General features: G+C 38.9%; 1 protein-coding gene across 1 annotated transcript; it reads left to right on the top strand.

Moving 5' to 3' along the window:
- Nucleotides 1-1046: 1046 nt before the first annotated feature.
- phactr4a (phosphatase and actin regulator 4a) lies at nucleotides 1047-25646 on the top strand. Its single transcript, XM_055157000.1, is given in 16 exon segments — nucleotides 1047-1273; nucleotides 3891-4061; nucleotides 4138-4218; nucleotides 4289-5133; nucleotides 5136-5529; nucleotides 8617-8852; nucleotides 8855-8981; nucleotides 10691-10813; nucleotides 12109-12673; nucleotides 14731-14963; nucleotides 16757-16922; nucleotides 17557-17612; nucleotides 19954-20015; nucleotides 21916-22053; nucleotides 23011-23087; nucleotides 23967-25646. Coding segments are annotated over 16 exon segments (3348 nt in total). The 5' UTR covers nucleotides 1047-1215; the 3' UTR covers nucleotides 23983-25646.
- The last annotated feature ends 136 nt before the right edge of the window (nucleotides 25647-25782 follow it).

Below are 25782 nucleotides of genomic sequence, written 5' to 3'. Positions count from 1 at the left end.
GTTTTGCGAAAAAATTGTGGAATGGTTTAACACTGATAATATGCTTCAGAAAGTTTGACATCTTGTTTCTGATAAGCCACATCTTTATATATACTGTATGACTGATCTCGTTTCACATTTCTTTCTCATCTGCCTAAAATGGTATTGTTAATGAGTTATAAATGGAAATTCAAACTAACATTAAACTTCTGCTTCTTGGTTCAGTCAACATTATGCTACAGAATACCTCACTGAACTTCAAACGCACACAGCCAAAAAGAGGACCATAACTGTCTTTCCTCTGTTTGCCACTTTCACTCTCCTTCATGTAAGTCCTCCCACACACTTAGTCCACATAACCTCATTACCCTGGCTTTGGTTGTAGTGTATTGTATGAGGCTGTGTAGGATTAAAGCTTTCTCATGGCTTTGGCCTAGTAGTGAATGTTCAGGGCTTCAAGAGTGAGCCTTGTCTGTTTTATGTGCTTGTAAGTGAATTGCAAGTGTCAGATTTATTAGTTTCAGCTTGTCAAATGTGAAACATGTGAGTGCTTTTTTTAAACTCCAATTGCTAGATCTGAATGTCATCATAGTTATATGTAGTAGGTTCATGTTTCCAGTTTAAAGGGACCATCCCTGTAGTGTCACAGTGCACCTATGTGGTGTCACTTCCTCTTCTCTGGCTTGAAGCTCCACCTTGGCTGGGCTCACCTTCCACTTCTCAAATTACCTCAGCCAACAGAGCCCGCCCATCACCCTTCAGGGAGCACTGTTTTGCCAGGCACAACCCTGCTCAAAGGGGGGCACGCAGCACAGCAAATCTCCCAAGACTTGATGGCTGCTCTGGCCAGAAGCCGAAGCATGAATGCTGTGAACTTTGCCCCTGAAAAATCTGCTCTGTGGAATGAAAGGCATCTTAGACTGCTGGATTACCTTTTTTGCGTACCTTATTTATGAAGTCAGAGCTCCAAGAAGGGAGGGACTTAAGAACTGAGCAAGTGAGTGTGTTTGTGTACTTTGGGAGGAAGGGAGGGAAGGAGAGCCCATATCACACAGTGCTGAGGAGGAGGCAGGACTTTACAGACTAGAAACTAAACGGCGTAAGTGAACTGCCGAGACACTTAAGTTTCTCAGGTTCTGTCGCTGTGGAAAAAGAAGTGGCTTTTGGTTTTCTCTTTCCCGCTGGCGCCTCAGGAGAGGCAGGGCCCAGCAGGCCAACTGGGACTGCTGTCGGAGCATGGGACACAGTGCTAGCACTGAAACTGTGCCCCAGCAACCAGGCCTACATAACACGGGTAAGTTGTAGCGAAAGAGTGCAGCTGGCTTTGTTGAAGACAGAAATCACACAAGTTAGCAGCTTAATTTGTGATGTTGTGTAGAAGCTTTAAGTGTGAGCAGGTGTTTTAGCAGAAACTGCATGGCGGCAGGCGCAGACAGGTGTAGAAGAATGCATGCAGATGGAATGTGGTCATTGTGAAATGTACAAACCACACTAACTTCTCTGTCTGCCCTCATCTCCCTGTGGAATTACTCACTACATTTTGAGTGCAAGGCACTGGCTGACACTATTCGGTGTGGAAACATTTCTCAAAGTTGCTTGGTGGTCACTACACTAATTTCAGGTTGTATCAGGAAGTTGTAAATTTATTTGTTCATACAAGAATGAAAAGTAGATCTCTTCAGGTCAGTACGTTTCAGATCCGTTACTATCCATTCCATTGCCCTAAATTATTGGCCAACAAAGTCAGACATGTTTACTTTCAGGAACCCACATCTCTTAAATAAACACTGCATAACAACCACCAGGTTAAATATTTGCTATTCCAAGCAAAAAGTAATTTTTCCTTTGCTGTGTGTATTTCTTTTTGGAGCTGGTGTCATGTGATGGGCATGAGTCATATGGTTAAGCTGACCAGATCACTTGTTGCAAGTGTCTGCGGTGATGGCTGCCCACAACTTTGCAATAGTTATAATTCATGTAGAATTTATTCATTTTTCTTTTGCATATTAACGTGTAACTTTGCTAGGTCAACTGACATGCTGTTATCCACTGCAAATTGGATGCAATAAAGCAATATGCACATTTTCAGTGTAAAGGTTGACAATGGGTTTGAGCTTTTTACTTGCGTATGTTAATAGCAATTTTCATACTAGATGCATATCCTATTGTCATTTCATTTGTTCATTCTTTTTATTTTAAGCACCACTCTCTTAAATATTTACTCTTTTTTTCCTCAGTTATCAAGCAGCATTAACTCATTTTATTTAACAGTTGACATTATTTGTTTTTGTGTGACATCCTGAATGTGGTTGTCTTTCTTGTCAGTTCCCCTGAATGCATTTTTTCCCCTCCTGATCATTGTGCTCTGCTCACCTAGCCTCGGGTCTTAGCCTTTCATTATCTGGTCTCTCACTTTAAACGAATGGTCGCACTCAGTTGGCTTCAACACAAGGTCATCCCATCGTACTTAGATTTCTCTTTTGTTAAACCACAGCAGCCCACCCTTCTCATTTTAACAGCCACCTGTGTCTGGCTTATGTGTCAGGAATAGCCACGCCACGCAGAGTTCAATGACCCTTGTATGCTGCCGTTTGGGCATGAGATTTCACACATACTCCCCAGTATGCTTCACCGTCCTACAGGAACATGTTTAAACTTGGAATAGGAAACTGAAAATTAATCTTGGAAGAATTTTTAACATTGAAGACAAAATTAACAGATGTTATGGACTAACTCATGATCTGCACAGTTGACATTTATTTTACTGTTGAAGCGTATTTGATATCTCTCTTAGGATGGAATAATTTATTTAGGAGTTCTTATTGTAGATTATATGATGGGTTTTGGAAATTGGCAAACATCAACGACATAGACATTGTATTTGGAAATTACCTGTGTATCCATGGCCTGAATGATTGTTGCCTCACTGCACACAACAGCTCACATTGTATGTGCATGTAATCCCAAAGGATCCAAAACAAGATGGTGAAAATCTGCTGTGTAAATATAACACACATGTCTAAAATGCACCATCATTTGTCAACAACAGTGCACACTGTCATCTTGAATAATCTTGACTGATCAGACTTTTGGCCCTCAGTGCTGAATCATACATATGCCCCGACATGCTTGTTCAGTGGGCAATAACATGGGTTATTCCCTGCCAGAAACCTGATGCGGCAGAGTGCTTTCTGTTGCTTTAAAGCAGGTCACAAAAAAAACAAAAAAAAAACTTATTCAAACAATATAATCTCATTCAAAAAGCAAGGTTAAAACATGGCTGTTCTGTGAATTCCCTTTTATTTCATAAGTATGTCTTTTTTAGCAAGTTTTATAGTTATTTAGTGTATAATTTGCATTGGCTACTGCTAGATCCATTTACTTCTGTTAATCTCTCAATGTAAAAAGTCAAATTTGGTTTTGAAATGTGTTTTTCTGATGCAAGTTGTCATACCTTTTAGAATAGCAGTTAGCCCTGCCCCCCATCGTTACAGGCCACAGTATACTCCAGTTTGTGTTGAGTAACTGCCTGCACACTAGTCATCACCTAAGAATTCTAATGGCCCACGCACATCCAGTGCTATCTGTATTTTTTCACAATGGAGGAACTTTGGGGGTTTGAGTAATTTAATATTTTGGTTTATTTGTGTTTAGTTTTTTACAATAACCTATTTGAAGGAAAACAAATGCATTGTTAAGTTGTTCATAGACCACACTACAATAAACAAGGTTGTGAGGCAAAGTTTTAGTTTTAAAATTGTTTGAAGCCACAAATTGTAGGTTAAAAGAAATGTGTTTTTGACGGACTGTCACGACTACCACTACGTGTATTATTAGTTTACTCCCTGACTAGTGGAAATATTGTAGGCCTGACTAACATGGAAATAATCTGTTATCTTCTCTTCTTCCAGATGATGATGTCGACCTGCAGCAAAGCACAACAGGAGGGGAAGAGGGAAACTCTGGTGGAGGAACTCCTCCAGCCAAACGCAAAGGCAAATTCTCCAAAGTTGGGAAGATCTTCAAGCCCTGGAAATGGAGAAAGAAGAAACCAAGTGAGAAGTTTGCTGAAACATCTATAGGTGTGCTGCTATTTCCTTTTTTCTTTAATCCCTGATGATTTTAGATTCTCACATTTGTTTTTTTGGTTTTTTTTAGCCTTGGAAAGAAAAATTTCTGTTAGGAAGAGTCGCCAAGAGCTCATTGCAAAAGGAGTGCTTAAAGAAATTCCAGAGAATGGTATGATTTTAAGATGATGTCATTTATTGAAACAATGAACAGTTGATATTATAATTTGTTGTATTTACAGAGAGCAACAATGTGAACCACAACAAAGTTCCTCCTGTAAAGAATGGCCATCCGGTGCCAATGGATGTGGACCGGTTGTCCGAGGCCGGATCACGCGTGTCCCGTGGAGAGTCAGACCTCAAAATCAACGCCGTGCGTGGCCCCCAGGTAGAAGAACGCAGGTCCAGAATCCCGTCGGACGCTTCCCGCTCCAATCGGGCACCTCTGGATGTGGACACTCACGCACGGCTGCCTTTGGACGTAGACCCCCGAGTACGACTCCCCTCGGAAGACAAGAGGGGAGGTTCTCTACCCCGTGGACAATCTCAGGACAATAGATATAGGTACAGGGATGAGAGACGAGACAGAGAAGAAGCAGACCGACGGGACGACAGGAGAGACTGGAGGGATGACCGGGGGGACCGAAGAGACCGAGACGACAGAGAAAGACGGGATCGAGACGAGCGTGAGAGAAGAGAAAGAGATGAAAAAGAACGAAGAGATAGGGATGACAGGGAGAGACCGGAAAGAGATGTAAAAGACAGAAGAGATAGGGAAAGAGATGAAAGAGAAAGGAGAGAGAGAGACAGAGATGAGCGAGAAAGAGGGGAGAGGGAAGAGCGAGAAAAGAGAGCTCGAGATGAGCGAGAAAAGAGGGATCGAGAGGAGAGAGAAAGGAGAGACAGAGATGAAAGAGAGCGCAGAGACCGAGAGGAAAAGGAAAGGAAGGAAAGAGAAGACAAAGAGACGAGAGAACGAGATGAGAGGGAACGAAGAGAGATGGATGAAAAGGAAAGAAGGGACAGAGAAGACAGACAAAGAAAAGAACGAGATGACCGTGAGAGGGAGAGAAGGGAGAGGAGAGGGACGACAGAGAGCGCAGAGAGCGCAGAGAGCGCAGAGAGCGGGACGACAGAGACAGAAGAGAGGACAGGAGGGATGACAGGGAATGGCGTGTAGAAAGAGATAGGAGGGATGAAGACCGAGAGAGAAGAGCGGATGAGGGGAACCGAAGGAACGAGCGAGAGAGGAGAGAGGAACGGGACCGACGGGATGACAAGGACCGGAGGGACAGACCCGAACCCCAGCGCTCAGTGGACGACCATCGGCCTGTTGTCAGGCCTAACTTTGACACAGACCCCAGACCTCCTCTGCAGAAGAGCTCCTCAGAGGAAGCCAGGAGGGCGCGGCCTGTGTCTGAATCCAGCGGCCGGAGCACACTGCCCCGCTACGTGTCCCCGACTGAGTTCAGGGACCGCTCAGGTGAGAAACGATCATTCTGTCAAACACTCATTTATTAAACTTTGCTGTTACTTTACTTTACTTACTTGTGGTAAGCTGTTCAAATGTATCTATGGTATAGTATTATCATTACTCATAATCGTTTTACAAATATAGAGAAGGTTTCAGTGGTAGTCATCTGGACACTGTTTGGAATCAAGACCTTTTGGCTCCCATGCAGAAGCAAATTTCAGTTAACATGTTATTTGATGAGCTTGTTTAATAGTTTTTTATAGTCTTTTTATTGAATTTGAATTAACTGGTGACTGTTACTGGCGTGTTTAATTGCTGCTTGTAAAAAGGTAAACCAGCATCTCGGTGAGTCATCAATCTGTAGATAGGGTTTCACCTTGATGGATGGAGATGAAAATGAGTAGGTGCAACATTAGTGACAGTACGCCTCACAGCTTAAGCATTCTGCCTAATTAAATGTCCATGGGAAAATTAAGAGATGGTGAGCTACTTTTGAATTTGATTTAGAACATTTTTAAAAGATACATTTAAAAATATGGTATGCATCAAAGATCTAAGAAATTACTATTTTGAAAAATACATACAGTTTTTTGATTTCTTGCATTTCTCTTTATTGCTGTTATTTTAAAGGTGCATTGTATAACTTTTCTGGTGGAATGAGCCATCAAATAGAGATATTATTGATGTGTCTGGTATGGTGTTAAACTCTTCATGGAGATAAAACCACCAAGCTGCAGGTCATGAAGATGCTAGTTGAGCTATTTAATGTCATACTGTATAACAATCCAGCCAGAGCAATGATATAGCCATAGAAACAATCAGGTGACAGTTATACAATGCACCTTTAATTAATTAATTAATAATTTTAATAATTTATATACATATATAGAAATGGTCATACCTGAAACTATTCATTCATGACAGCATCCATTATAAATGTATCAACAACATACTTCTCATTGTCACTCAACTTGAAAAGAATGCAGTAGTTAAAATTTATTGTCTGAGTGGGTAGATTTGGGTTATTTTTTGTAATGTCTGTGCCTGATTTATTACTTCTGCTATTTATCTGTTGCAGCTCATCCCACATAATCATACCGTCGATTTAAAAATGTTTTACTGTTACTGTATCAGTAACATAAAGTAGTTTCAATATTATTGTTTCTTGCATTATATCTCTGTAACTATGTATTGTGCTTCAAAATTTGTTATTGTGACAGGTCTAGATAGAATGCATAACTCAGGCCAATCAGCTCTAAGACTCTGAAATGCTGTTTGTTGTTTTCTCATATAATTCCCATACATCATTGTCCATGGATGAAAAATATAAGTTCAAATTGCACTTTGATGTACATGGTCGATACTGGAATACTTTTTCAGTAGTAGTCCTCTTTGTAAATGTTTTTCTGGTCCAATGGCAAGTCTTGTGCAAACGCCAGCTCTTCTGGGTGCTGCAAGGTATTTTAGTAAATGATTGAACTGATGTCAGAGACTCAGTTGACTCCTGAGCACATTGAGGTTGTTAATGCTGGGAGTTTCACTCATTTTAATATAAAACAAGCGTAGCAAATAACAAGTCATTAGTCTGTCTTAGCGCTTTTGATCTGGTTCTGCGTCTGTTGCAGCGCATGGACTGTTTGATGTGATTCATGCACTTTTCATCCGCTAATGACTGTCAGGCCTTGATCTTATGTTAAAGAACGTCATGAGCTTCAAGGTCGAACAAAGCAGCACTTTGAGCAAGCAGCTGTACTTCCTAACTCCGTACAATAGTTCGGAAAGATTACTTCTGACTAGGGCTACAGCACACCATTATTTTTGTAGTTGATAAATTAGCGATTATTTTTATGATCAGTTGACTAGACAAATGATTAACCAAATAAAGGTAGAAATATGGAAATATTTATGAATTAATTGTGTTATTGATTAAAAAATGGACATTAAGATTTACATTTTATAACGCCACTGTATTTGTTATAAAATTCTTTCTATGAGTTTTTGAGGCTGTATAGTCTAGATAACGATTCAGATTGTCCAAATATGTATGTATATATAAAAATTTAAAATAAAAAAAAACATTTATTTTTTTATTTTTATCATCACTGACTAATCATGAATAGCTGACTAAATGTTGCAGCCCTACTTGACTTTGTTACAGTCACAGTGCTGGTAACCAGGTGGACCTTGTAATGCAAGCAATGTACACAATGATGATGTAACATGCACACAATGAGTTTTTGTGGTCTTTGAGTATGTGAATATGTATCAAAATGTATAAGATGAAACAAACACCCCTGTTTGTTACTTGTGCTGGAGGATTTTTGGAAAAAAGCAGTAAGTACTGCAATTAGATGTATAAATTTCCATTCTGTTCAGAGTGCCTTTGCATACTCGGTAAGCTTTAGTATTTGAGAGAATGGTCAAATCTAAACTGGTAAACTTATACAAGAGTCCCATGAATTTCGGAATATGTCCGTAAATGTCGAAAGTAACAGATCAGTAACAGAAGTATCAGATTTCTCTATTAAAAATAAGGGAAACATTTCAAATAAAATATATAGAAAACATATATTTTGTTCTTGACCTTGACCTTGTAATTACCAAAATAAATGCATCCGTTGCAATTTAATCTTTGCAGCAGCTCATATTTGGAACTCCAACTCCTGGATATGCTTAGGTACATGCTCTAGCAACCAGATCGTCAACATACCCTAGAAATGTGCAGCCTGTGTGCTAATGTTGCTATGCTACTGTTTTGTGTTCCCTTTTGCTATATGCTTTGTTTGTTTATGCTTATCTTTGCCCTCTATGTGAATAGTTTTTGTGTAAGGAGCAGAAATTACTCTATTTTTTTAATCTCATTTTACAAAAAAAATGAGCTTGATTTTTTTTTTTTTTTTTTTTTTTAAATCAACATTTTAGAACAGCCGCAGCAATTCACTTCAGAAACCATTTATATCTTGTTAATACTATTTTACAAAACGGTTACAATATTATATTACAACTCAAAATGTCAGAATGGATGACAAACCCTACTGCATAAACTGTATCCATGTTTGTTTACGTCCTGTCCTCCTGTCTGTCTGTGTGCTTTAGAGTCTGTCGGCGTCCGCTCATCCAAAGACCCCCAACCGGACCCCCCACCCCTGAAACAAGCCCTGCTGCCCCCTACCTCCAAATACTCTTCCTCCACCTCCTCCTCTGATCCCCCCCGCAGCACCACCCCCCCATCTTCTTCCTCCTCTTCCTCCTCTGCCTCCTCTGCATCATCCTCCTCCGCACCCGTTCCGATGGCCAAACCCCCGCGGACAGTCTCGCTCATTGTCAACGACGAGCCCCCAAGAGTCACGTTACCCCAGGCCAGGAGGGTGACACGCCTCCCCCCGTCCCTCCCCACGCCAAGCAGCCCCCGCCTCCTCCCCCCAAACCCAGCAACCGCAACAGCACCATCCCTGTGACCGGTGAGTGTTCCACCTGCTTACTCCACTCCATGTCTAAGCCTTGTTTTCGCAAGTCTCAAGGTGCAGTTCCACACATTGTTAATTCATAGCTTTTTTGTTTTGCTTTGTTGTTTTGTGTGTTTACTTCTCTTTTTATTTTTTACTATTATTTATTTTATTTAAATATATGGTTATACTCTCATCCGTTATGACCTGTGTTGTTTCTCGGTGACTTTACCCACACAAAAAGAATGTAACATACCTGTTTGTTTTTAAAATTATTTATATTATAATTAAAACTGAATAAAACATGTTACAAGGTGCCCTAGGGGACAGACCCTAGCACCATTTCATCGTTGAGCTTAACCACTTCAAACTGCTTACTGTCCTGCCTTACAAAACCTTACAACCCCCCAAAAAAATCAGTAGAGTTGAGAATTGAATGGAAAAAAGATAATATATTGCAATTGTTGTTCTGGGAATATGCAAAGTCAAAGAAGTATATTGTCTAATTAAAATTATTAAAAAAGGACTGCAAGAATGGCTGATTAAACAAAATTATAGAAATGTGCAGTGTAAACTCCCAAACAAGGGTATGAAGAGATATTTTGCACTTATGTGGTTCATTTTATGGACCATTGTTGTTTGAGATCAAAAATAAAGAAAGACATTGGGGATATTCTTTTATCATTTTGTCAATATCACCAATCCCCAACCTTGATTATAATGGACTTCAGAACCCAAATATTACATATACAGAAACCCCACTCGCACTCTGTTCACTCTGTTTAGTTTGATAGTATTAGGAGCACATTCTGCCAAAACCCCTGGAGAGAACAGGCAGGGGCTTGTCTTCATTGCAGTTTCCAACACTTCACAGGAGACTTGATAGATTTGATTGGTTTTTAGTATCTCGTATACTGTGCCTCAGCTTATTTCAGCCCCACACTCTCTCTGAAAACAGTCTGCTCCGTGAGTGTGAGACAGTGACAAATTCCCGAGCCATTTGTCAGGTCAAAGTCCCCTGGATCTGTTACTGAATTGTCTTTCCAAGGCCAACCCGGATGTCGCAAAGTGAAGGGTTGTAAAGTCAGTGTCAGTGTACATTGATTTTCCCTCTCCTCTATGTCACTGTATTTTTGTGCTGTGGCTTTCATGTAGTTCAAACAGCAGAGCTACTAGTTGTTACTAAACTGTATATAGAGTTTCTAATAGCATTGTCTACTGTTCCTAGTCTTTTTTTGCCATTTTTTGTGCAATCTAGGACTATTTGGAGCTTTCTTTTTAAAACTGTCAAAAGCAGAGTATGTTGGCTCCAGTGGCCACTAAAATTTCAAGTACTATGTGACTACTGTGTAATACTGGGTTGTGTTTACGGTAGTAATATAGTTATAAAATTGGTCTACAGTTTCTATTGCCTGCAAACCAAAACTTTTAAGAAACATTCAATTGTTTATTGTTGTAAAGTAACAGTTCTGTACATGTTTGCAAATATTTGTATGTGGTAGTCACAAATGAAAGTTATGAACAATCACATTATTATCTTGCATATCTACTTTTAGCTGAAAAATACAAATGATTACCCTCGGTATCCACCCACATTTCCACTGCCTCTGGCCACAGTGCTAAACGGTGCTAAACATTAGCCGGCCGCTCTGCTCTGCTGTGTTCCTGTGCCCGTATGGAATGTAAACACAGCCCCTCATCCTCCCTCCCTGCCTTGTCTGCAGCCTCCTCCCTGCACCGGGGCCGCCTTAGGGTCAGGCCGCCGGGTCACTGGAGACGGCACCACGAGCTGGGGCTGTACCTCTCCCTCCCCACCTACCCACATCACCGCCGGCCCGGTCAGTCGTGTGCTTAGAGGCATGCACACCGGACGCATACCAACTAGAACCTAAGTTGATTGGGTGGTCAGATCATTGGGGGTGTGAAACTGGGTTATATGAGTTGGTGGAAAAATAACTAGAGTAGACATTTTCTTTGAAGTTCGGTCACCTGCTTTTCATCCACCTTTGCGTTAACAAAAACTGTCTAACTAATCATTAAAACAACAAAATATCTTAAATTTAAGGGAGCTGTACCTGATTTTTACTGTTTTCAAAATGTGAAAAACAGAACTAGTTCATTTTAAATGGTTTGCAGTGGTCCTCAATTTTCTAATGCATTGTCGTGTCTTGTTAATTATTCACTGCAAAGAGTTAAGAAAAGAACATTTTTCACAACTTTCAGAATCCATAGTGTCACAGCACATTAGCTGTTAGTATTACTAACAGTCCACTTCCTGATTATTGGACAATAAAATGCTTTGATTTTATGCAGACAGCACACAGTGGTCTCTCTGACACTTTCAGAGGTCTCATTTTATCAATATATACACAGAAAAAATTGGGAAAAAATGGGTACAGCCACTTAAATATAAAATCAAATGTAAATTTTTTGATATTAAATAGTTTTAAGCCATTTTGATCTGACCACTCAAATCATCCTGGTACATACAGTTGTACCAAGTCCCCATGTCTATCCATAGCATGTTAGCACACCTCTGCAGTACCTCACCTCCATTTTAAGTTTGAGCCTGTGCTGCATGAAGACTGCTGCAATACCCACAGGCTATAAAATATATTGCATGGAAGTTAACATAGAATGTGTGTTATTAATCCTAATGTTGACCATGAAGAGACTTCTTCCTAAACATAGAACTAGAGTCAAGTCCATGTCTGACAATTCATCACTGTAATACCACTAACTTCATGAATAGAACATCTCACTTAAACTAATGCTTAAAAGAATCCTGGACCAGTAAGCCCCATGCATTTCATTCAAATTATGAAGTAAGTTTTATACAAGATAAGAAAAATTGTCTATTTACCAATTTGTTGAAGATTACAAAGATATGTTGAACAACACAAAAACTTCTCTCAAACAGAGCAGTAAACATATTAGTGAGAAATTAGATTTTGCAGTGGACAAATTGTGATTTGCCAATTGTGAGTATTCAAAACTGGGATTTGATTTAGCTAAGTCTACAAGATTTGTGCTACTAACAAAGACTTATAAACAGAATAATTCAAATCTTTTACGGTCCAGTTTTCTTTAACCATCTTTAAACCAATTATGTTTTTATTCATTGAATTTCCTTTCTCCACAGCTGATCACCCTCAGCCCGGTGTCATTGTCGTACCCGCTCCTGCCAAACGCTCCCCTCCCACTCCCCCCAAGAGGACCACGCCCGTCACCAAGCGCCATTCTGTAGACCCGACCCCTCCTCCGCCCCCTGCTCACGCTTCTGAAGCCCCCTCTTCCAATCCTGGAAATGTCCCCGCGCTTATACCCCCACGAACTGACAGTTTAGAGGACAAACCACAACCACTCCAAGCTGCAGTCGACGATATGCCATCGCCGCCATCCCACATCCCTCCGTCTCCTCCGCGCTCGCCCTCTCTACCCCCACAGCCCAGCTCCACCGTTGTGCCCAGGCCTACTAGTCAGCCGGACCCCCCTAGCCCGACCACAGAGCCCCCCAGCCAGCCCCCCACCGTCCCGCTACACATCCTGATCCAGAGAGCGCTGAACAGCCCAAGCCCGATGCAGCCCAATCCGGACGGGTCACAGAGGGCACACTCACTGCTGTTTGAGTCTCCCGTCGATGTGGTAGCTGAGGGAGGAGGGAACTCTCGATACTCACTGCCCGTCACCATTGAACCACTCAGGCTGTAAGTTAACAACAAAGTGTGCAAAGCAAGTAATAATGCTTAAGATGTGCATTCGTAGAACAAAGTTTGGGCTAAGCCTTCAATAATAATAGAATATTTTTATTCATCTTGAAAGCTAAGAATTTAAAGTTATAAACTGTTATACTACTAGAAGTACTTCCACCAAAACATTAATAGAAAAATAGAATTAATAGAAAAACTAAGTTGAATTAAAATGACAATAGAAATTGAATAAGCAATAGTTTAGTAAAATCAAATCAAAATGAAATGCATTTATAGAGAACATTTAAAGCATCCAAAGCTTACCAAAGTGCTGAACAACAACAATAATGCAACAGTGGTACAGATTAAAAAAAAAAAAATGCTGTGAAAACAAACTAAAAGGGTGACCTGATGCTGAAAAAATAAATCCAGGAACTCCCTGTTCCTGGAGTTTATTTACCATGGCTTACTGCAGAGACAATCCTATTTTGTACACTTGTTTGACGTGAAAGCTACTACAAAGGCTATATTTTGCATGACTAAACTTTAAAGCTTGACACCTTGCATACCAACCCTGTCTGTGAACAACAAATAATTACCGTACTCTGTTTTTCAAAGAAACGATGACAAGTAAAATACACCTTTGTTTTCAAAATGCAATGCCCTTTTATCACTATTTCATTTTTTTCTCAAATAATTCAGAATTGTTCACACTTATTCTTCTTGGGGCAGGGGTTCGTGCTTACAAAATAATTGTGTTTCAAATTCCCTTACATTCGCTGCTACATAGGACATATTTTTATTTATGGACTGCTTCATTGAATTCACATCCAAAATGAACATATCTTTTACCCATTATTATGTGCAATAATCCATTTTACTGTGAAGGGATTATAGCTTTTTATAAATATTTAATGAATTATTTGCATGGAAGTGCGCAAGCAAGGAAGAGTGGTTACATGAAATAAACAGCCCAGAGCCAGGAATCAAAACAGTCCACATGTGGTAAGCACTTTTCCAGGACCCCATAAGGTGCCCGGGATAACGCACATTTTCCACATTTACCAATAGTATTTGAAGTTCTTTTTAATGTTAGATTGTATGACACTTCTGGCTCTGTGGCGGTCCAGAGTGTGTTCTTTGCCTGAAAAACCTTCCCTGACAGGTAAAAAAAAAAAAAGTTGCTTGAAACAAAACAATGTGAACTTGAAAGAAGCCACACAAGCCATTTTTAAGTGCTTCATTTGCCAAAAGCACAGACCTTTGGGTGTTCAAGTGAGTGTAGAAGCTTCAAGACACTAATTAGCAGAAAGATGTATGACACTAGTTTTAGTTTGGGAAGCAGTTTCACTTTCCAATCACTGTACACTGCTTACCTGGGCATTTTTTGTGTATAGCCAGATTAGTTTTTCTTTCTTTCTTTAAAAAAAAATGTCTATAGTAATCCTTTTTAAATATATATATATATATATATATATATATATATATATATATATATATATATATATACACACACACACATACATACATACATACATACATACATACATATATATATATATATATATATATATATATATATATATATATATATATATATATATATATATATATATATATATATATATATATATATATAAATTATGTTGTTTTTTTCTAGTAGTTGACATAGTTTAAGAAATGTGTTATAACAACTCAAAAAACTTTAACATAGACAACAGACATTTATAATGTGTTTTTTTACTTGATTTTTTTACCAGATGTTACAACTATCATGCGCAAGAAGTGAATTTAAAGATAATTTAAATAAACTCTAATGTAATTGGGAATTGGCTCACACATCTTTCCAAGGCCACATGAAAGAATAGATTTAAAAAGTCAGGTCACCTACCACCATTTAAGATAAGGGAATATTTATTTGTCCCACAATGGTGTTGCAACTCACAGTTCAAGGACAACAAGATAATCAAAACAGACAAGACAAAAAAAAAAATCAAGATAAATAACTATTGCCAGATTTGCTTAGTTTGTGAAAATGCAGATCCTTCATTCTTATCCAGTGTATGTGTTCCCAGGCCTGAAGATGACGACTTTGACATGGAGGAGGAGCTGCGGAAGCTCCACCCTCCCAAAGTCCAGACTCGACATGAGATGGAGCCACGCAGCCGCCGGGCACTGGTGGGGGACCCTCGGGTGTCTGTCATCCCTGAAGGAGGAGGCCCTGGGGACAGTGAGGAAGAGTCTGACTCTGACGGGCCCATTCTGTACAGGGACGATGACGAAGATGATGACGAGGAGGCACCCCCAAGTATGTCACTCTGAAATACTGCGTATGTAGTCCATTGGCTGATAAGGACAAAAAAACAAACAAAAAAACCCCCCAAAAATTCTGACTTAATGACTAGAAGGCAGGTCTATACGAGACTTTTTTCCATGTATTTTAGCAAATTGTGTCTTACCTCAGCACAGATATGCTGTATAAGAGTCTAAAAAGCATCTTCATTGTCCACTAATCAGGAAGTGTAGGTTATCATGCTATTTTTTGTTAGCATTTCTGGCTTTATAAAGTTGTGAAAAACGTTATAAACTCATCACGGTGAATAATTAGGATGCTTGGAATGGTTAGTGAGGAATAACTTACAAAACTTTAAACTTAACTAGGTTTTTCATGTTTTTGAGCCTGTCAACATCGGGTAAAAGATCCTTTTATATATAAAACAGTTGGCAATTTCTCCAGATGAGGCTAATGTAAGTAGCAGTAGTTAAAGGAGTTCTAGCTGTTTCTAATGGGAAGGAAACTAACTCTAGTAGAAAGCTGTCAGTACAGTGCTACATTGGCAGAAAAATAACTAGTATTTGGGACAATTCTGCAGCAACGACACCCAAGGCTACACCACATTCAGAAAATGTTTGACTACTCAAATTGAATGATCATATTTTTCATTTGAAAAACATTTTTGACTGTTAAAATAATTCCAAATTGTCTACTTGACATCTTAACTGCTTTGCACAAAAGACTCTACAGTACCTTTACAATTTCCCACAATTTTCTTCGTGTAAGTGAATATTAAGCAAGCCACTTGAGCATTTTCACAATTTCTTGCTCTGAATACGCATGTGACTGACCGATGTTGACTGTATGTAATTTGATCTGAAGGAAGGATGACTCAGACTCCGTTTTATCTCCGATTCAGGCAGTGGCTCTTGACATTAAACGTATTCCTTTCAACTCTTTTCATGTTTGTCCTGTCTGTTACCTCTGCAGAGAAGGCACGTCAAAGCTCATTCAAAAGGAGGCATCTGTTCACGCCACAAACATCACAAAGAATACAACAGAACAGTAGTCACAGCTGAAAGAGGATGACCGTGTTTTATTTGATCCTCACAGCAAAGGCGTTGGAGAAATAATTGTCTTAAATAATGTGGGCGGCATAGAAAATGTCTTTGAGCGCCTGTACCAGTTTTGTTCCATGTATCTGAGCAAAATTTGTCTTGCCCCAGTACAGATATATTGTGTAAGCAGCTCTTGCGAATATCTCTGCGTTCTGTCTGCATCTAATTATAAGGCCTTTTATTGTCCAGTAATCAGAAGGTGCTGATTGGAATGCTAGTTGTCTTTAACTTTACAGTCACAGCAAAACTAAGCTAAAGAAAAGTGCATTTAAACTTTGCGATGAATAATTGGGATGCATAAGATAAATGAGGAATAACTTTGGACCACATCAAACATCTAAAATGAACTAGTTCTGTTTTTCATATTTTCATGACTCTAAAAATCACATACAGTGCTTTTAATATTGTCTCAGTATTGTTTAGAAGTGTAGTTTAATACATGGCCTGCACTGCTTCTGTTCGTTTTACAGTGTTCAATAAGCAATAATTGCAGCTATAACACTGTTTCTACTTCAGACTTCCAAAACAAAGAAATAACTTGCAGCAAATGTGTATATATTTTCAGCTTCAGCAAGCCAATCTAATTAAATACCAAACTGAATTATATTGACGACAATGAATTGTATCAAAGAGAATCATAACTAATACATTTTCTGTCAAAGTACATCTAAAGACCTGCCCTGATGATTTGATTTGTTTTTGTTTTAGGCGGGTTGGCGAGCCGAATAAAGAGGAAAGACACACTGGCACTGAAGCTGGAGCGGCAGGAGCGACAGGAGCGCGAGGATGCTCAGGAGAACCACGACTACATGAGCTGGAAAAACCAGGAGCAGTGGGTCCAAGTTCGCAACACGATTGGCACTGCTCTCACAAGGTAGGATCTGCATTAAGGCAGTTCGATTATATATCCGCTTAATTAATCGATTATACTATTATTTGTGAATTTAAATGTACACATGATAACTAAAAAACAATGGTAATTGACGGAAAATGTGTATGTTTTTGTTGTGAAAGTATATGGTGATCTTTTAGTGTTTCCATCATTTTAAAAAAGCAATAACTCTTATGCATGCTTGGTTAAAAATAATGTTTTATGTTAAAATTTCCAATCAAACTTGACAAAGGACCAATACAACACTTAATTTAACATGCAACAGTCTTAAGACGTTTTATAATTTTATCACATTATCATTTGCACTCATTAAATCTCTTGGATGGAATACTGCACTTTGATAGTTAATTGTTATATTTCAGCACATAGATTGCCATCATAACCAGATAACCATCATTTTAGCAAGAAATGATCCACTTCTAAGCTGAGCCTTGTTACCATTCATCTCCAATACTCCAGCTGTCATCTCTCGTTCTGAACTGATTCCGATCCCAGACTAATTTGTCCCATTACCCAAGCCCTCCTCCATCTTGTAGATAAAATAGCCTCCCTCCCGTCTCTCACCGGCGTCTCTGAGATGACCCATATGAGTGACTGTGTATCCATGTGTCCCCAGGCGGCTGAGTCAAAGGCCCACTGCAGAGGAGCTGGAACAGAGGAATATTCTTCAAGGTGAGACCCATACTGCTACTACTACTACTGCTGCTGCTGCTACTGCTGCTGCTGCTGCTGCTGCTACTGCTGCTACTGCTGCTACTGCTGCTACTGCTGCTACTGCTGCTACTGCTACTGGTGATGCTTTTAGATCAGACGTACAAGGTCAAATGGGGAGCGTAGCATTTTTCTCACCTCCAGACGAATCAATACAGCGCATCAGTTATTCATGCACATAATCTTAGTGCATTTTTCTGTTGTTGGGCTGTTGTCTAGACTTGAAACTTTAGTGACTATAGAAAAAAGAAAAAGACATCATATTATGGAGCTCAACCATGACCGCCTACTCCGGTTCTGGAAGTACATTTTCCTTAGACTTTTTGGGATACAGGGATTTTTTCACATTTAAAACACAAGATTCTGTGAAATGCAAATAATAACACTTTATACAGTTTCAGAAAATGATTTAAAATACAATTATAGATCTTGTGGACATATGTTACCACATGGCTGAGCAAGCATTCCAAATTTTAATATATCTTTTTTTTTTTTTTGGAAAGTCTATGGGGAAAAAAAAAAAAAAAAAAAGAGAAACTGACAGAGGGTATTCGGTCACTGTTGAGCTCCATAGAGATCATGCAATGGGATGCTTCTTAAAGGGCTTGTACCTGTTCTTGTTAAGATAATAACATAGTAAAAGCTGTTAAATAAGAAAACAGACTGTAAAATATAATCTAATACAGAAGCTACTGACTCTTCATCCAGTCACATTGTTACTAAGAATCATGGGAAACCAACTGCATGACACTATCTCCAACAGTTGTTTCTTGGTGCAATATCACAATATCACATGTAATACTACATGGGCGGGGGCTAAAAGTTCCAGCTAAAGCATGTTTCTGACTCATGTTTGAAATCTGGTACAAACCCTTTAATACGGTATGTTAAGGTACTGAATGCTTGATTGTAAGCCTTTCTATCCCTTGATTATAATAGTATGGCAGTTTTGACATGCCTGGATTAAAAGGGTTGATGTATGGTAGTGGTAATAGCACCACTCAGATTTACTGGGGCAAAAACTAAAAACTCCATCTTGTATATTCGCTGACTAAAAAAATTTGACAACCAAATCACTACAACCAAATGAAAGCCATAGATTCACTTTGAATAAAAGCTACATTTCTCCTTTGATCTACTCTCCATCTTAAAACGGATCAAGTTTATAGAAGTGGCTGTATACGTGTTATTTTAGTTTAACTTGTAGAAGCAATGCAAAAAGAAGAATTTGCATTGTCTTAAACTATCATTATGTAGCCCTGACAATTTGCTTCACTTTTATTCCTCGGTTATTTGACAAATGTTCCTCTCCATTTACCCAGTTAAGCTTAATAAATTGCTTCAAAGCAACATTTAATTTGTTGCTGTGAATGTGGAAAAAGTGGGCGTCCGGTCCCTGGGCAGCCAGATCAGTATTTCTAGACTATATTGTGAATTATTTGGTATTTAGTACACATATCAGAAATATCTTAAAGTTTACTGGGAATGATGGGATTTATTTTTCTGAGATCCAGAATACACGCTTCTTCAGTACTTGGAAGATGCGAGTCTGATCACTGGTAAATCTCAGTGTGTTCGGATGGGCATGACTGACAGGTGGATTCGCCATGTCCACTTAAAAAAGAATGGGAAAAAATATCACAGGGAACTGAAAAACATCCCAGATTTTTGGAGAATCAATGAGCAAAACACTGAACTCTGAGGTTAATCTGAGGTGAGAGAATTATGATTTTGTTTGTAAATGATAGGCGACCAATGAGCTCCTTTGTTTCGCATGCATCACTTAAAAAAACCCCAAAACAAATATGATTGCATGATCAAGTTTTGTTCTGGCTTAAGATGCGACTGGGAGTTGACCAAACTGATATCACTTTGTATAAATAAATCCAAAGAGATATCATTCTGGATTCGTCAGGCAAACTCTTTATCCTTATATGTACAAGCTCTGCAGACTGAGCCTAACAACCCCCCGCGGTTTGAATCTGGCACCACGTTGAACTTCAAGGCCAGCTCCAAGAATCAAACATCCTTCCAAAAAAGATCCTGGAATCTGTCAGCAGGTTTTGATCCCCGTCTTTTTCCCCGCTGCGCCTCACATGTCCTGGGATGACTCAGGCCAGACGAGCCTTTGCACCCCTCCTCTCCCTCTCTACCGTCTGATAATGTGTGCATTGTGCAGAAACATGCGGTGATTACAGATCCCTGTTGGGGCAGCGTGCCGACAGCGGCTCAGGTGAAGGAGAGCTGAGTGGACGTACTGTTTTTCCTCTCACTCATGGAATGTCTCCTCTGTCCTCCACAGCCAAGAACGAAGCTGACCGGCGACTGGAGCGCTGTGAGATCAAACGCAGGCTCACCAGAAAGGTCAGGGTTCTAACATGCTACACTGTATATTCATAACATTTATCACACAACATGGACAGTATCATTGAGTTTCTTGTCTTGGAGATTATTGTGGATTTTTATGTTTTTTTTTTTTTTTTTTTTTTTTTGGGTAAATTATCCGTTTTAGTTACAGGTGCACTATCTAACTTCTCTACTGAAGCTACACCAGATGCTTATATCTTGCTATTTATTTAGGTGTTTTATTGTTTAAAAAAGCTTGGAAAAAGATTTTTATTGTGCAGCGTCACCTCTCCATAGATCAGGTAGATTTGTATATATGAGGTCATAATCAGGGACTGCACATTACCATGTTGGTTTTTAGCTTTATCATTACAGCTTAACTTGGTCTATTGTGGTGAATAATTGGGATGGTTGGAATGTTTAAGATAAGTGAGGAATAACTTTGGACCCCTGCCGTTAGTTTAAAATGAACTAGTTCTGTTTTTCACATTTTCAAAATCTGGTGCAGCACATTTAAGATTGCATTACCGGTACTTTCATTTCCCCATATCTTTTATGTAATTCAAAAACAGTACGAAGCCAGAATGTAATATATAATTTAAACTATAATACAAAAGTAACAACCCTTTTGGTAAATAACTTGACAAGACACATCTCAGCATTGGGATCGTTTGTCGCCACCGTTGGATACAGGAGTTCTTCTTCGACATTACAACTTGATTGCTTATGCTCCAGAGCAAATGGATTTGTCGGAACATCTCTCTCCCTCAGTGAGACCGGCTCTGACACATTTGTGCTTGTTTTTGTACCCAGAGCTCGTCTGTCACAGCTGCACTGGAGTTGGCTTCTGCTCGGAGATTAGGAAGACTTTTATTTGCATAGTCACTCAGTCATTTCCCTCACAACAGAACACAGTTTAGAGTCGATGTAAACCCAGAAGAAGCTCTTGTTAAATCGTGTAAAACCTGTGTGGAGGACAGTGTCGATAGCTAATCTTTAAAGTCAACAACAGTATGGGGAAAGTATATTCTTTGACAGTGACTCAAACTGTTCAGAGCAAGTACCAAAGATTTGGCTTTCCAAGCACCACCAGATCTAAAGCAGGTCTGTAACAGGACTGGTGTAGGTCTAATCCTCGCCTCAACTAGCCTAAAAGTGAACCATAATTTCCACTATAGTATTTTTAAATATGTTTAGCATATTATGTATTAAGTATCTAGGGTTCTTTAATGCTGAGGTGTCGTAATTTCGACCCAGAGTATGGTATAAATAAATAAAACAGATAAGAGAAACTGTCATAACTTGTAACAATATACCAATGAGGGTGAACTCCTGATAATTTTGGCTTGAAAACCTTAAAACCCTTGAAATACAGTACCTTGACTAAAAAAAAACTACAATGCTGCAGCCAAATTGTGCTGTCTTAAACACTGAAAAATGTAACGGACTAGGGCTAGGATATGGCAGCGATCTGTGCAATCAGAAGAAGGTCCAGCAGGAGTGAAGGTGGTGGACGTGGTGTTACGTGACGTGGGTTACAAAAACATAAGTACTGGTAGTTCTTTTTTAACAGTCTGAAATTGTCCAAAGTTATTCGTTACATACCTTACGCATTCTGAACATCCTAAGTAGTCACTGATGCATTTATAAACACTTCTCACAACTTTCAGAAACTAGTAGTTTTCACTGTAGCTGTCACTGTAAAGGTTATGACGACTAGCAAGCTAATGCTCACTTTTGATTATCAGTGCAGTAACATGAGGTACAAAGCCTTTGTGCTTGTTTTTAGCCTTGCAGGTATAAATAGCTATGAGTAGGTAGACCGTCATAGATCAAAACAGAAGGAGCTTTTTTCAAAACAGAAGGTAAACCGACCACTGTCCACCAGTAATAACACTGTTTGTCTCTGTGTCCTCAGCTGTCTCAGAGGCCCACTGTTGCCGAGCTCCAGGCCAGAAAGATCCTTCGTTTTCACGAGTACGTTGAGTGTACTCACGCCCAGGACTACGACCGCCGCGCAGACAAGCCCTGGACCAAACTCACCCCTGCTGACAAGGTGAGACTACAACTCTCCAACATTTGAGCTCATTCAGCAACATCTCCCCTAAGCCAACTTTGAGAGGATTTGCATTACAAGCAGTTTTCAGCAGGAATGTAATATATGGTCGGCATATGTTCATTAAATTATTTTCGTAGTCTAATTCTTAGACGGACAGACTAATAAATCTGGCTTTTCAGCAACAATTTAGGCTGTGCAAATAACCCAATTTTAATTGTGATTACACTGATTGTGCAGAGAAAGCAATTAAATTGTGTTTTGAATGCTGTGGACGTTCGTTCTTCACCGCAAAACAAAGTAATTTATGTAGTGTACAGCCCCCTGTTTACACTACCACTCAAAAGTTTCAACACACTTTTTCACTCATTTAATGTTTTTTCTTTATTTTCACGTAGTACATATAAAAGTGTGAAATAAACTTAAAACATGTTTTTGTATAAAAAATCTACAAAATTAATTATCCACTATTATTATACCTCTGAAGTAGGCCAAGATAATAAGGACTTGGCATTGAGCAAAGCAATGCAATTTCTCTACTTGTATCTAAAATTTTGACTGGTATTTTAAATAAATTATTTATGATTAGTTTTTCGTAAATGAGCCAGGTAAAGCCAAGACACGTTTTTCCTTTCAGTGCATTTTGGCCACCTCAGCACTTCACTGCTTTGGCAAACTCTGAGGATTTGCATCACAAGCAGTTTTGAGGAAAAATACAAAACCTTATGCTGTTAGGTGTGTGCATTTTCTAGTCCCATGGAGCTTATAGTACTTAAGGACAAGCTACAGAGTGTGAAATACAAATGGACACAAACAGGTTCTATCTTTAGAGTGCTAATAATAGTGCAGAGATCCTGTATTAACTCCACACATGCCTTTGATCACACGCTGGCTTCCGTTTTTCCCCCCACTGAAACATGTTTTTTCAGTCCCACTTCTTTTATGTGTTCCTTACAGGCTGCCATCCGCAAGGAGCTCAATGAATTCAAGAGTTCGGAGATGGAGGTTCACGATGAGAGCCGCATCTACACCCGGTCAGACTACATCAATAATTCACAGTTTTCTCTCCTATATAGTTTATTTTATAGGCATCAATAGAGCACTGGCTCACCTCTGAACAATCACCTCGAGGAGATATGAAGGCATTAGGCCGGGTCAGATTCAGTGGCAAAGTCACAGATAGAGGGCAGGAGACAGAATTACTCTATGTGGACTGGGCTATCTTTTGAATGGGAAATTCACAATTGTTTTTCTTAATGATTAGAACTACTGCTCTATTGATTTTGTGACTTAATGCAGTGTCTCCTGTCTATAATGAGTAAAGCTAAGTAGAGGTGGGCAATAAAAAAATAAAAAAAAGGATATGATTGATATGATATGATTATTTTTGCTGGGAATCTCAAAATAATACCAAAATATATTTTTGTCACTATTGCCCAACCCCGAAGCAAGACACCTGGTTCTATTCTATTCAATTTATTTTTGTAGATCTCAAAATGACAACAGCAGTTGCCTCACGGTGCTTCACACATTTTTTTGATTGAAACAACAATGTTTATTGAATAAAAGACATGCAGATTTCCAAAAATATATTTCAGTAGTTTAGCAATGCTCATGGCAAATCTATAATTGTAAAATATAAATATATTATAAAATCTGTGAAAATCTATTTCTTTGAGCCAAAAAAAGTATAATTTTTTCTCATTTATTTGTGCTCTCTCCATCTGCTTTGTTTCTATTCCACTGCTTGTCAGTCAGGCCGACAAGTTATCAGTTATTTGTACCATAAAATCCTGACCTGTCCAACACCTCAATTTTGAACTATAGAGATTTGTTTTTGTTGTAGCATCATGTGACTCATTCTATATTTGGTCTCTGTTCATGACCTTTTGCCTTTGAATTTCTTCCTCCAGGTTTCACCGACCTTAGCTGCCCATCGCCGAAGCACTTAATCGGGGATGAAGCGGATGATGTGCAGGTCCTACACTGGAACAGACTTACCGGCTACATGGTCCTCCACTGTCTACTACTACTACTACTACTACTGCTGCTACTGAAAAGTATAAAGAAAGCAGCTCTCAAGAGTGTGTGGGCTGTCCATGTTCAAAGGTGCCTTGTGCCAACACTAAGAGGAATGCTAGAAAGCAGTCCCAGAAATATATTGCCTTATGATCTAGACTACTGGTTTCCTCACACAAAGGGAAGCGAAACATTTTAGCACTGGTACTTTAAGGTGGGGTTCATTGCGGTGGTACAGCGTGGGTTGGGTCAGTAATGGTCAGTTATGAAAGGTGGCTGTAGAAGCTTTTAAACTGGCTCTCAAGTGCCCCCTGTCAGGTTTAAGAGGTACTATCATTTAAATCATTGGATCACAAACTTTAGACTTTTACAAAGTTCCATCCAGCAAAATATATGGACTTCTGATTACCTCCAGATTTAAACCAGATCTAAATTAGTACTACACCATGATCTAAGCCAAGATTTAGGCCAAAAAGGAGGACGTGTGCAGGGATTTTGTTTAATTTGTTGTTTAATTGTGAGCGACAGTTTTAAGAAGCACTAATCAAAAATGAATAATAAGCTAGTCTTCTTCACGTGTCTTGTCTTTTATAGCTGAAAATTTGATGACACAAGAAGGTTAATTCCGAGACTCATAATTCTTAATATTTTAATTTCAGGAGTGAGACAATATGAAATGAGGGAACTGACAAATTGGCAGTAATTGATAGATTTTATGAAACAACTAAAACTACAGATCTTACCACTTATTCATTCATCTGACTTAACAAACCATCCAGTGTTAAATATGCAAATGGACAATGTGATGTCAAATTCCATTCATTGCTGCTGCAAACTTTTTAAATTGTATGGTACATTTTTTTGTGCGCTCTTTTAATAATCTTGGTAAACTTAACCCATGCTGTGCCATTTCTAGTGGAATCACCCCTTCAAACCACTGACTTCCTTACATAACTGGAAGCATTAGCATTTAAAGCACTGTGTACGGTACCACTTGGCTAATTATGGTACCACTATGCTGACAAACATCATTCATCTGTAAATGGTACCACTTCTAAGCCTTAATAGTACTCACTTTTGTAAATTTACATCAATGTGAAAACCTCAATAGAGCGTACTTTTATCATAATTATTTTTCGGGTGCTCTCTAATATTAAAGTTATAGCATTTTACTGTAAATTCTCAATGATTTTGTACAAATCTTCCCAAGCACATATCACTATTTTTTGTAAAGTTGCACCTTATGTTCCTCAACTGGGTGTATAGAGAATTTAAACATTTCTTAATATTGTTATTCTACAAAATGAACAGAATTTGGAAAGTGTACATATTTTTATTTTTTGTTTTTCTTTTATGGTACTTTATACGTGCGGCTAACGTGCTGTTTTTGTGTAGATTTCATTGACTTAACGTGTACATCTACTGTATTTCTGACATATTTTAAGTGTAAAGTATTTGTCAACATAGTAATGGTACATAATATTTTCTTTTTTGATACAGAGATCTTTAAAGTTTTCTGACAACTACACTGTAAAAATGACACTGAAAATTAAACCTAATAACTTGTGATTACACTTCAGAGTGAGTCTTTTCTTTTTGTTCTTCTCAGATCAATCATTTTTGCCAGAGAAGAGCTAAGATTCAAAGTCTTTCTATCTTTAGCGAGCATATTTAGTTTCACATTTCATCCCAGCAGCAGGATTGTTTAGA

The sequence above is a fragment of the Boleophthalmus pectinirostris genome, unplaced genomic scaffold (genome assembly GCF_026225935.1).
Source record: "Boleophthalmus pectinirostris isolate CB_2022bp ecotype Guang Dong unplaced genomic scaffold, ASM2622593v1 HiC_scaffold_21, whole genome shotgun sequence".
NCBI lineage: Eukaryota > Metazoa > Chordata > Actinopteri > Gobiiformes > Gobiidae > Boleophthalmus > Boleophthalmus pectinirostris.
This window is presented reverse-complemented; position numbering and strand designations above follow the sequence as displayed.